The following is a 12,955-nucleotide window of genomic DNA, read 5'->3' as shown; positions in this document are numbered from 1 at the left end:
GCATGAAACTCTGAGGCACTGACCCACCAAAATGTGAGTAAAGTTCAAGGGGGTGTATACGTTCTATAGGCACTGTGTATATATAATAATTATTCTATTATTTTCTCCCAATTTGGCATATCCAATTATTTTTAGGCTCAACTCACCGCTACCACCCCCGCGCTGACTCCGGAGCAGCAAAGACGAACACACGCTGTCCTCCGAAGCGTGTGCTGTCAGCCGAAAACGGAGGACATCGCAGCTCTGGGCAGCTTACAGGCAAGCCCGAAGGCGCCCAGCCAGACTACAGGGGTCGCTGGTGCGCGGCAAGCTGAGGATACCCTGGCTCTCTCCGCCCCACCCCCCCTGTGAGGCGCTTAGCCAATTGTGCGCCGCCCCCTGGGAGCCTCCATCTACGGTTGGCAATAGAATAGCCTGGACTCGAACCAGCAACCTCCAGGCTATAGGGCTTATCCTGCACTCCACTTGGGAGCCCTCAGATTATTTACATTTTTATTGGTATTACAGGATTTGAAACTAAAATGTAATTTGTGTTTATGACAACACTATACAGAGCTTACTTCTGAGGTAATCTTCTGCATATTGTTTTGTTACTGTGCTTGGTCAAACACCAGTAGTTTTACATTATGAAATACCCCACAAAAAGCAATTTGTACAGTAGTACACACGTAAAGGTACAATAAATAAAACATAACGCAGAAACATAAATTTAAAAATGTTTTAATAGTAAACAAAAACATGTCATCTGTTGAAATGTATATAAAATAGACAACAGACACACTTAAATTACACTATGTAACACAATTTTTTGTTCCTGGGTAGTAAGTGCTATTTCCTAAGTGCTTATGCCTCAAAAGTATAGAAAATGGCTATTACTCCCCACAAACTTTGCTTTTGTGACCAGGACAGTGATATTTCAAAATGTCACTACTTCCAATGGGAAAACAGGCAAATGTGTGTCTTTTCATTCACATAAAGTCAGAAAAAACAACATATGAATCGAAATTAATATGTATTTATATTAAATTAATACAAAAATGACAACAAAAGATTTAGAAGTGAGTAGTTTTTCGAGATTTACGATTATACTGTAAATACAAGGCAACAAAAAGTGAAAATTTTGAAAGGGAGTATAGACTTTTTATAGGCACTGTATATATATATATATATATATATATATATATATATATATGCACACACACACACACACACACACACACACACACACACACACACACACACACACATATAAAATCTGCAGCCAGGATGTCTTACTAATTTGTATGGGGACGGTACCATGCTAAAATGTTCCTGCAGTTAAAACATTTTTTAAGCAAAATAACAGCTCTGCTCCATAGTGCCTACAACAGCTGCTAGTATTCCTCGTGTGCTGGAGGATAGTATATCGGCATCGACTCATCACAGACAGAAAACTCTGAGTGCTGAGCAAATTCAAAGACAAAGAGGTCATCAATACTGCTCGGCAGCTCTTCTTCGTATTCCACACAGTCCATCAGTTGATATTCTTTGTCAAAGCAGATTTCAATTTGACCCAGAGTTTGTACTGCCTCTCCCTAAAAATAATAAAAGAGATTTAAGATAATGCTTGTACACTTGTCAGAGTTTGTACTTCCTCTCCCTGGAGATAAAATTTGATATTTAGGATACCCACAGTGCCTGGCTATTTTTCTTTCCTTTAAAATGTCAAATGTCATGTACTAATGGACCCTGTTCACAAAACTTGAAGTCTTAAATTGTGAGTAATTTGTCAGTTAATCTATTTCCACAACCTTCTTACCACATAAGATTTAAATAGGCAGTGATGAGGCTAGGAGGCTAGGTCATTGTAGCTGAACGTGGAATTAAAAAGGATTTCAATGTGGACAAACATTACTGCTAAACAAATTGTTTGCTTTCAAGTCATTCTTCTTTCTAACTATTGTCCGCATCAATATCTTTTCTGCAGTTTAAAATGTTTTCCAATTACCTCATGTTTCAGTCAAGTAAATGGTCAAAAGATTTTGTGTCGACAGAGGAACTGAAGTATAAACAAAACAAGTACTGGCTCCTGATAGAGCTGCTTTGTTGGTTTTGTAACGTTGTGCTTGTACACTTCTCTTTATAAATGAAAGAACTTCCTTAAATTACTTTACAAATGGCGAACCAAAGACATTTATAACTAGAGTTGCTAGCAACTATAAAGGCTTTCTAGAAAACATGGTTCAATCATCACAAATAATCGCTAATACAGCTCGCTACGTTTCCTATAACTAGTTAATGGGCTACTTAAGTTGTATCGTGTACAGAGCATATTCTTACGCTGAAGTTTAAGTGGACTGATCTGAGTTAGATACAGCTGAGGAGCTATAGGCCAATTTGTGGGTTTTGAACCTTAGCAGAGGTCAAAAGTCGCGGGTGATGACATTTTTCATAGAGCACATGTGTCTTCCTATACGTGTTCCATTATAACTATGACACCATCGGCATGCCCGAGGAGATAAAATTTAAACGTTAATTCCAATATGGCCGCCAAACCATGTGACCAATCTACTTTGACTTTAGTGGTTATTACTTTATTATGGGCCGCACAACTATGCCAACATTGGAAAGCATATGTGCAACATTGTTCTTGTTATGGGTCATAAAAGTCGTTTTTCAATTATCAATATAGCCGCCAAACCATGAAACCAAAACATGCCATTTTGAAACCAACAGTACTTCACATTACCCTCTACTACCATACTCAGTTTCATGTCTCTAGTATATTGCAGTAAGGATTTATATTTTAATATATGTAAATATAGCACTCATGAAATTGTTATTTTGCTCACTGCATCCATGTTTTTTTTAATAAAAAAGTGGCGATTTTACAAAACTTAGAAAGGACCTTGTCATGAGCAAACATGACAATTTTGGTGCTGATCAACACTGCGGTTTCAGACAAGAAGATCTTTGAATATTTTGCGCAAATCCAACGTGGCGAGCAAACCAACCGTCAAACTGATTTTCTTTCAACGTTTTCTTTTTATAGGCCATTCATGTGCTATATGCTGACATTGTCAGATCTCCATCTTAAGTTGTTTTTGTCGACAAGAGTTTTGAAAATTGTCCAATATTTTCACGAGATGTAGCCTAGTGGCCAAACTGTGAACATTTCCACTGGCGGACGCCAGTCTGGTTGTTCACACAAATACATCTACTTACGTATGCGTTTTTATGAGTCTGTGACAAACTTTTGGTGGAAAAATAATAATAAACACAAGCAATAACAATATGCTTCCCAGCCTTTGGCTTGGAAGCCTAATTATATATATATATATATATATATATATATATATATATATATATATATATATATATATATATATGCTACAACAAATTACCTGTGAAGGAGAAACACACTGGATCTTTGGTTTTACTTTATAAAAACTGGTAATAACACTGCTGATATTGTCCAGCTGAAATATAAAATACAAGAGTCAGCTTCTGACACACATAGTAAAGTATGCAGACATACATGAAACATTTAACTTAAAAGATCACTCACACTGTAGTATTTTGAAGATGGCACAATGTTAAACTTCTTAAGAATACTGAAAATAAAGAATCAAGAGTCAAACCATTTTCTAAAAAGTTTTAGAAACCCCTTTGTTTCTGGTCACCTGTTTTAGTTATGCAACTGTTTATAACTAGCATACCAACATGTTAACATATGTAATTTATTGCTAATGGTCAGTTATAGTGACTTGTTTTAGCCACTTTTCTTGTATAAGCACCATATCTATACTTTCAGGACTGTTGCAGACGATAGGCATTCAGTAGCATAATGGTTCATTCCAGGTTTTTCTCTGATCAGTTAGGAATCTAAATGAAATGCCTCAATCTTTGTTCTATTCCGGTATCTATGTAATGTAACAGCAGCATTTCCTTACCTATCAAGGTCTACTTTTTTGTAAAGGTCCAGTGCTTTAGCGAAGTATTTATTCTCAGAGTTTAATGATTCTGCGACAGCTGCACAGGTCCCATGCTTTTCCCATTCATGCTTCCTGGAAGAACAAAATGCGACAATATAACCTTTTTTTTTATTATCTAAATCGAGATAAGTGGCAATGCTAAACTCTTTTTTCATTTGTACTTTTAATTTATTTACATAGTAAGGGAATGTTTAAACTTCAGAAATACAGGTACATTAAAACAAATTAATACAAAATATAAATGTGTGAAGCATGACACAAGACATGTGCATGTCACTTTAACAATTGGTAATAATGGAAGCCTAACCAAATAAGATATAATTATAGCTGATGTACCAGAACTCATTAGTTCCTGGATGCAACACATCAGGCCACCAGATTTCCATTTCAGGTAACAGATCCTGTAAGAAAACATGTGTACATAGTTTGAGGAAAGTTAGGAAATAGACAGCTATTAGAAACAACAACTTGCATTCCAAACCATTAAAACCTATATTGCCCAACTCCGTAATACAAGTATAAAGTATATGAGATAACATATCTCATAACATATCAGTTAACATCATGAAGCGAGTCCAAAAAGTACCCTACAATATACCACTAAATATTGGTGCCTGCTGTATACATGTGTATGTGCCTTACGCAAAAGGATACATCTTGGTAACTATGGCCGTTTTTTAAATCATCTACTAGGTCATAGAACAACAATTAGGTCAGTGAAAATCTGTAAAGCAAAACTCAGCATTTGAAAATACAGTAATACTAATGAAGTAATCTTAATTTTTATCAAGTGTTAAAAACCAGACCGTGTTTGAAGCAGACAGATACCTTTATGTCATTCACATCGAAGTGCCAGGACATATTGCAATTTTGTCCTTTATCAGGCCTGTCAAAATATAGGAAAGCATTTAATACAATTTTAAAAACTGTTACCATTGACACATGTAGCAACAGGGGATGCTGGCAGTTAGCATTGCTGTATGTTATAAATGGCACAATTTTAGGAAACAGTCAATGTTGACCCTTTTGAAGCATAAGTTGTGTTGTGTTCAACAGTATAAACAGTTTATATAACAATGCTTTGAAATTCTATTGCAAAGTAAATACATGTAACCATTTTGGAAGTAGTTGCAAGTTTGCAATACATATAAATGTGTTATAGAATCGTAACAGAGAACCTGAAATAAAATAAAATACATGTGTAAAGACTTAAATGTATTTTTTACTCAACATTTAGTGCTAAAATGAAAACACCCAGTTACACCATACAAATAAAAATATCAATTGGGTATGTATTGCTGTGCCTCAGTGATGTAATTTGATTCAGACAAACCCTAAACAGTTCTTCATAAATATTACAGAAAACCCTTAAAGCATGTCTAGTACAAATAGCTTCTTGCAAGTTCCTGCCTGTTCTTAAAATCATTGCAAGGAATGTTTTTTTTTTTTTTTTAGATAACACTATGAGAAAGTAAGGGAGTGATTTAAAGTAAACCATCAGTAATTAAATGAGACACACACTCAAATTACTATTTAAACTAGAGAGTATTCTATGGGTTTTCAACAAAGAGTGTTTAGCAGTGATAAATGTCCAAGACTTGTGTATATCAGTTTAAAGTACAGGCATCAACGTGAAATGTGAACCAATGTGAAAGTGTAATGAAATACACACCAGGTTCAATTCTGATGCGGGTGCAAGGCCCATGAAGAACTTCTATAGGTCTGGCCCTTTAAATATACCTCAACACAAACAGTGGTTTTCTCAAACAAATATTTATTGGGATGTTACTATTATCCAGGGTCCTACTGAAGTGCTGATATTACCGTTTGTGTGATCAAAATGTCCGAAGTGTTCTGTAACATGTTAACTTGTAATTTTACAATAAATACTGTACTATATGTTAACAAAAAAACTCTTACCAGAGCCCATGCACAGTCCAGTAGTTAAACTTATCTGCAGTTTGGCAACTAACTTCTTCCATCTTGGAAAAAATTAAATAGTTTATTAGAATGCCACAAGGAATAAAACTGAAAGACAACATTCAGAGGGCGTGTGCTAAAAAGCTGAAAAAAAGGTCAATTATATAAATGAATACTGTATTTACATATTTTCCAGCAGATTATATTTAGGCTCTGTTCCAAACCAGTTTGAAAGATATCATTCAAGGTCATTTACCAGAGATTATTGACCTCATATTGACCAATCAAGTTAAAGGAAATCTCAGACCCATTTTATAATAAGTAATTGTTTAATTTTTTTTGGAGAAGAGGCTTTAGACTAAGCTACAAATATGGCAGCAAATTCCTCTTTCAATGTAAAATTAATAATAAAAAATAACCAGGATCAGTGTCTGGTAATTATATACTGGTAATTACTCAAACTTATGTTCTCACACGTTATCAGTTATTTACATTTATACATGTAATGTCATGTTTAAAATTGCTTAATTGTAGGTAAGCTACAGCTGGTAAACTGCAAAGCAATATTATGAAGTCACATTGTAATTGCAGTCAATGTGGGTTGGTTGTTTCTTCAGTAATTAGTTACAGAATAGCTCAGAACACACTTACCGTACACACAGTCTTAGGCCAGTGGTGGGTCAAAATTAGCTTTGTCCAATGATTTTCATATCTACCGAACAAAAAAAAATATGTCTATGTATATTCTTGGAAAGCAATTTTTACAGTAGAAGAAATGCAAGAAGAGTGTACATGTAAGTCAAAACAAGTTTGAATATGCTGTGTACACTATATACATTTTATAGTGCACAATAATATTGGAGAAAATATGACGGCTGCTTTTATGGTTCTAGCTAAATGGCAAGCTGCTAACCATGGCTCTTCCTTTCTAGTTACATCTCGGGAGCCAAGAGAAGCTGTTTAACTATTCTGTGAAACATTACAGAAAGTAACTTACCTGTTGAACGACGGGTAAGAATTAACCACAATAACAATGCCAAAACACAGTAATGTCACCAAGTTTAAGGATGCCATTTTTGTCCAAATAGATCAGATCCCCTGTACAATCAAAAAAAAAAAAAAGTTGAATTGCAGGTTGTCTGCTTCGTCATTAACCTTTAAAATACAATGGATTTTTATTTCCTATCGTCCATCATTAAAACATTATACAATTCATAAAAATATAACACTCTAACTTCTTCATTTTTCATGAAATGATAATAAAATTGACACTAATGTAGGTACACAAAAATGTGAATAATTGAGTAAAAAAAATAAATTACATCAGGACGTTTCATTCTACAAGTCCTTCTTCCGCTATACATAAACAAAAAGTCACACATATTTGGGGAAGTTATTTTGTTTTTCAGAGAACACAAACCTACCATGGTTCTGTTTCACAGACTTACCACTGACATGTTACACTTTGCAGCTAAATTGCAGGTTATTTGCTTAGTCATTAACCTTTAAAATACAATGGATTTTATTTCCTATCTTCCACCATCAAAACATTACAAAATCCATTAAACAATAAAACACTCTTTAAACAACTTCATTTTTTATGAAATGATAGTAAAATTGACACATGTTATTTACTGCTACTGATACATATATATATATATATATATATATATATATATATATATAGAGAGAGAGAGAGAGAGAGAGAGAGAGAGAGAGAGAGAGAGAGAGAGACGTTTGTTTATGACTCCAGTCAAACAAAACTCCACACAGGGTGAAAGTCAGCAAGAAACAAAATATTTGGGCACTTAGTTTGTTTAAAACAAACAAACAAACAAAAAAAACAAACAATAATGACTCTTTAATATCTGTTTAAACACTACAAGGGCTTGGCCTGTGTCCTCAAGGTAGGTTTTGTCAGACTTTCCTTCCTTCTGGAGACTTTTTTTTTTTTTTTTTAAACCAGCAAGCACTATAAACCTGCCACACACACACATATTTGGGGAAGTTATTTTGTTTTTCAGAGACCACAAAAAAAAAAGAAAAAAAGACTTATCATTGTAATACATCTTGGTTTGTGACGTGTTAAATTGTGTAGCTTTACAGTACATTAAAATATAATGTGTGCATAAAAACAAGCAGAGCATAGCCTGAAAACTTCCAGCACAGTATGAAATGGAAAATAAAGGCATAAGAATACATTTCGTCTGAATGTCCATGCAGAATACAGGCATTTCTATGAATAAAATGCAAACATAAGAAAGTTTAAAACGAGAGGAGGCCATTCGGCCCATCTTGCTCGTTTGGTTGTTAGTAATGGTTGACAAAGACACAAATAGTGCAGAAGAAAACTATAAATAGTGTATAATCAACTTCATCGTTAGCTCAAACAACGTTGCACACATAATAGATGAAAAGCTCAAACGTATACTACATATGCTGTTACTGCAGATCTAAACTCTAAACAAGTATATGTTTTACTATTACAAAAGTTATTTGAATGACAACATATATTACACATATTTTAACCGAGTTGAACAGAACATTAGTATTTTATTTATGAACGCCGAACAATACCACAATTTAATATCTAATTATTTCGACTCGAACTCGAAAGACTACCAAACTCTATGGTAATGCGGTTAAATACTTTCCATATAGGGTCCGGGGCGGTACAGTTTGGGTTGTAAGAAAATCTTGGTCCGGGTGCTGAGAAGTAGGTCTATTTAAATGCCTAAAAGGCAAACGTCACCTCAAAAAAATTCCAATTAGCATCCTCGTAAAAGAGGATGCTAAATAAATAGGCATTTAACTAATTTAAAAAGAAAAACCAGAAAAAGGACTGTAAATTAAATAAGAATTGTAAAAGGGGAGGTGGGTGCTGAGAAGTAGGACTAGTTGCCTAGGAACTATGGCTCACCTAAGTTATAAAAGCAGCATACATATTCACCTACGACTCTTGAACATGTATAAAAACTTAAAATTAAAAAGAATAATAAAAGTTAAATACTACACCTGACTAAATGTCACTGTACCGGGAGCAACCAATTGCTCGTCTAGTGAGTTTGCTGTCACCCGATCTGGTTGTGGTGGAAGTCATGTACCAGCAGTGTTTGTACTCCTTATCTTGTTTTGAAAAAAAAAAAAAAAAAAAAAAAAAAGAAAATTAAATTAAATGTTATTTGTTTTACTGCTATCAAAACGAAAAACTGACTCGCGTGTACTTCGTGAGTTAATAGTGCAGCTGTCGAAGACTTATGTAGACACCTGAAAGTTTCACTTTGTTTTCATACTCTATATGTACACCACTTGACTGTTCTTGCGAATTGTATTTACTGTAAAAAGAAAAACAAAAACTACCAAACGAGTACCCTGCGTCTGTGAGTCACGTGAGGGAAACAATTATATATGGTCACATGACAAATCTCGTCACTGAGGCAAATGCACAGTAAACACCGTTGTTTAAGACTTACTGGTACTTTAACCCAGATACCCTTTCACCGATTTTACCAGCCATTAAACCCCAAAACAGCTAGTCTCTTATATCAATTGAACGAGAGGGGTAGGGTACGGTGCAAAAACATCTGCGTAGGATTCTGTAATTCAGATATATCTGCGGTAGTCAGTCATTTCAAGCATAATGTACAGAGCACTGAGTGAAAGAATGACTATTGGAGGGAATGGTACTTTACTGACAATAATAGTACATTGCTGTAGTCCCATTGACATTAATGAGAAATATATATATATATAGATATATATTATATATATATAATATATATATATATATATATATATATATATATATATACTATATATTATAATATTTGAGTGAATTTAAATCTTAGTAAAAGAAACGACGGATAGATAGGTCACATAGAAAAATGCTGCTGGTACTTTTTTTTTTTAGTTTCTCTTAATTCCTTTGAAGTCCATGTTTCCATTTTGACCTTGCCATACTGTTTCAAGGGTCTCCAGCTTTTCAGTAAAATAGTTAAATTATCTATTGTCTGTGTGTTCAGAAACTTCCTGAATTTTGCTAAGAACAAACAGTACATAGCTTTCTTAGAAAATGTGTGTGTAAGAAGGAAAGGTTACTTGCTCAAGGGGGGGTTCAAGTTCAGTTGGATTATTCTTGCACTCGTTTTCATTTCAGCTATTATTCAGTCAATTAAAATTAATTGCTGACTTCAATATATTTAGTAAGAATCATGTGAGATAATTTTGATAGTCAGCAGTACATGAATGTGTGATACAAAAAAAGGAAGATGTTATTGCTCAAATGTCAAAATTTGACAAATCAAAATTTGATTTGTCATGCATACACATTCAAAAAAAGAACATATTGTAGTGTCAAGGGGGGGGGGGGGGGGGGGGGGGGTCGTAATAACATTCTGAGCATGAATGTAACAGAATTGGAATATACAAGGGGATTCTTAAACCATTCTCTGGTTTCTGGTCTCCAGCTCCCTCATTGACAAAGAATGCTTTTAAAAAGAGTCGTAAACTAAATACTGGACACATGGCTTATCTTCACGATCGCTGAATGACTCATTTAGCGCCAGAAGCCAACAGTCCACACTTAAGACAAGAACATGTCCATGTCATAAATCCAGCCGACAGAGTGCAGAATAGTGGACCAAAGGAGAACAAGGCGCCTCGTCGGTGTGAGAACAACCAATAAAAAACACTTCACGTGGGCTCAGGCACTGCCCAAATTAACCCCACTATCCAATCACAGGTAGAAAGAGACCTACAAAAGTGTGAGCGCGACATTGAAATGACGCTCCTGACACGAAATCCAATTATGGCTCCAGTACACAAACCAGTCTGTGAACTGTGATAACCTGGAGATCCAGCCTGCGACCAGCTGGGACAGAGATACCGTTTTTGGACACTCTAATATGAAATAACTATTCTAGTATTTGCTTTGTGTTGGAGTCCGCTGTGTGAGACGTCTAAAATCCTAAAGTACCTGTCTAATTTAGCCCCGATTGATCACTGGAGAAAGCGTTGGATACACATTTGAAGTTGACATAAATTTAAGTATATTCAATTTACTGAGCTGGCAGTGCCGGAGTTTGCGGTGGAATATCCCAGACATAACCGGACGAAGAGTGCACATATTGGTGGAGGAACTGCTGTTTCAGTGGAATAACTCAACAGTTAATGACTCAGTTCTTTTCAAAGACATTTATTTCGTACCCTGAAGTAGAGACGAAACGCAAGCAAGGCAGACCCCAGAATCTAGCTGACCTTGACGGCGGGCAAGCTTCAAGCGCCTGTATTGTTGAAGACATGGAAGAGCTGGAGGAAGCAGTGCAAATCCCTTAAGTATTCAACGAGTAGTGTTGTAATCCTCTTATGAACTCGAGAATAAACCTTAAAGTAAAATTCATGTTTTGTTTTAAGTGGAATTTAAGAAAAATATCATTACTTTCAATTAATGCTTTGAGTTAATGAACAGTATAGTATTTGTTTGTATGTGACTTATACAAATTGATGTGAGTTTCAAAAGGCAGTTATCATTCTGCGTTTAGAAGCTAGAATCCAAATTTAGCTGTCTTGATAACCGGTAATTCTTGATAGGCTGTCTGGACGTAAAGAGCGTATTTACCTCGCAAGAGTGAGAATTGCCTTCTGAGCCGAAACTATATATATATATATATATATATATATATATATATATATATATATATATATATATATATATATATATATATATATATGAGACTGATTTAACGATGCATTGATTACCAGATATTAACAAAAGTGAATATTTGTGTTAACGATGCACCTGTTAAGACTAACCGTTGTCTTAAATGTCTGTCATGAATGCAGTTGTAACCTTAAGGGAATCTCCCATAGATAGCGTTGAATCGCTAATCAACCAGCGGGAGTGGGGGTGTTCTTGTTTGAATCATATTTTCTGTACTGTTTTAGTTTAGTTAATTCTCCCTTTCTGTATTTTCTTAGTTTAGTTGCACCTTTTAATTTTTCCTTTATTTAGTTGTATTTCTAAGAAAACTGTTACTTTGTATTCACTAGAAATGTGGTCTATCTAGTCTGATTATTTCGATAAGGGTCGGGTTCTACATGATTTGAATTGAAAACAAGGTATTCAATTATTAAAATTTAAACTAGTCAAAATACAAATATATCTTGCACACTTCAATATAATTAGGACTTTCAACTGCTAGTAACCCCCCCCCCCCCTTTTTTTAAAGGAAAACAAGAAAAATAGAAAACCAAAAACAGGAAAGGCATTTTCCCTATTTAATTAATATAAGCTTTATTTGGCTGGTATGCAATGTTTAAGTTATTGTGGGGCTGTAACAGAGATTGAATGATTCTTAGTGTTAGATGTCCCTCCCAACCTGAGAGGGTGCTGTGTAAAGGGAACAGAGTACCCTGGATTGGATGTCCTGACAATTCATTCCCAGGGTTAGGTAGAAGTCGGCCAGCTAGAAAAGGGACAGAGCTACGGCATACTAAAACATTGACCCGTATGGTGAATGGTTGAATTAAATGACTAGAAGGATAACCTCTGTTGTGCAACTTGAGTGTTTTTGTTTGTCGTTAATAATATTGTTTGTAATTATTTGGATGGCTAACATGATCCGGAGCTGTTGCCAAAGGCCACCACTAAACCCGGATCAACAGCACTGCACTTTCTTTGCACTAAAGACCTGTATTCACCATGAGCACTGGAGCATGCACTGTGGACTGGTGTTTGTGTATGTGTTACATGTGGGTGAACTGAAATGAGACTGTTATTATTTCGGGGCAAACCCGCAGATTAAAAATAAGCAATACACTTATTATACACCACTGTATTGCTTCATTACCATTGTTATTATGTACTGTTTTGCCACCAGGCTATTGGAGTTAAAACATCATTAAACAGCATTGCACCTGGATTATTGTTGTCTGTCTGTTTATTAATCACTGCTGCATTACCTTTGCCTGCACACTGTTAACTATTTTGCCACAGGGGTGTAAAGGAAAATCAGTTTGTTTAAAGGAAGATTTAGATTTTAGAGAAGAATTGCATTGCATGC

General features: G+C 35.1%; 1 protein-coding gene across 2 annotated transcripts; it reads right to left on the bottom strand.

Moving 5' to 3' along the window:
• Positions 1–1,192: 1,192 nt before the first annotated feature.
• LOC121315763 (ribonuclease T2-like) lies at positions 1,193–9,271 on the bottom strand. 2 transcript variants are annotated; one of them, XM_041250145.1, is made up of 10 exons: positions 8,910–9,271; positions 6,892–6,992; positions 6,546–6,606; positions 5,895–5,956; positions 4,803–4,860; positions 4,311–4,375; positions 3,933–4,046; positions 3,548–3,593; positions 3,384–3,458; positions 1,193–1,574 (listed from the first exon to the last, which is right to left on the bottom strand). In XM_041250145.1, exons 2-10 carry the CDS (start codon positions 6,966–6,968, stop codon positions 1,374–1,376), a joined length of 759 nt encoding a protein of 252 aa, XP_041106079.1. In that variant the 5' UTR covers positions 6,969–6,992; positions 8,910–9,271; the 3' UTR covers positions 1,193–1,373. The 2 variants fall into 2 exon arrangements, with proteins under 2 accessions (XP_041106079.1, XP_041106080.1); XM_041250146.1 differs by lacking the exon at positions 8,910–9,271 and adding an exon at positions 7,217–7,388.
• Positions 9,272–12,955: the final 3,684 nt, after the last annotated feature.

This window comes from Polyodon spathula, chromosome 5 (genome assembly GCF_017654505.1).
Source record: "Polyodon spathula isolate WHYD16114869_AA chromosome 5, ASM1765450v1, whole genome shotgun sequence".
Lineage (NCBI taxonomy): Eukaryota > Metazoa > Chordata > Actinopteri > Acipenseriformes > Polyodontidae > Polyodon > Polyodon spathula.
This window is presented reverse-complemented; position numbering and strand designations above follow the sequence as displayed.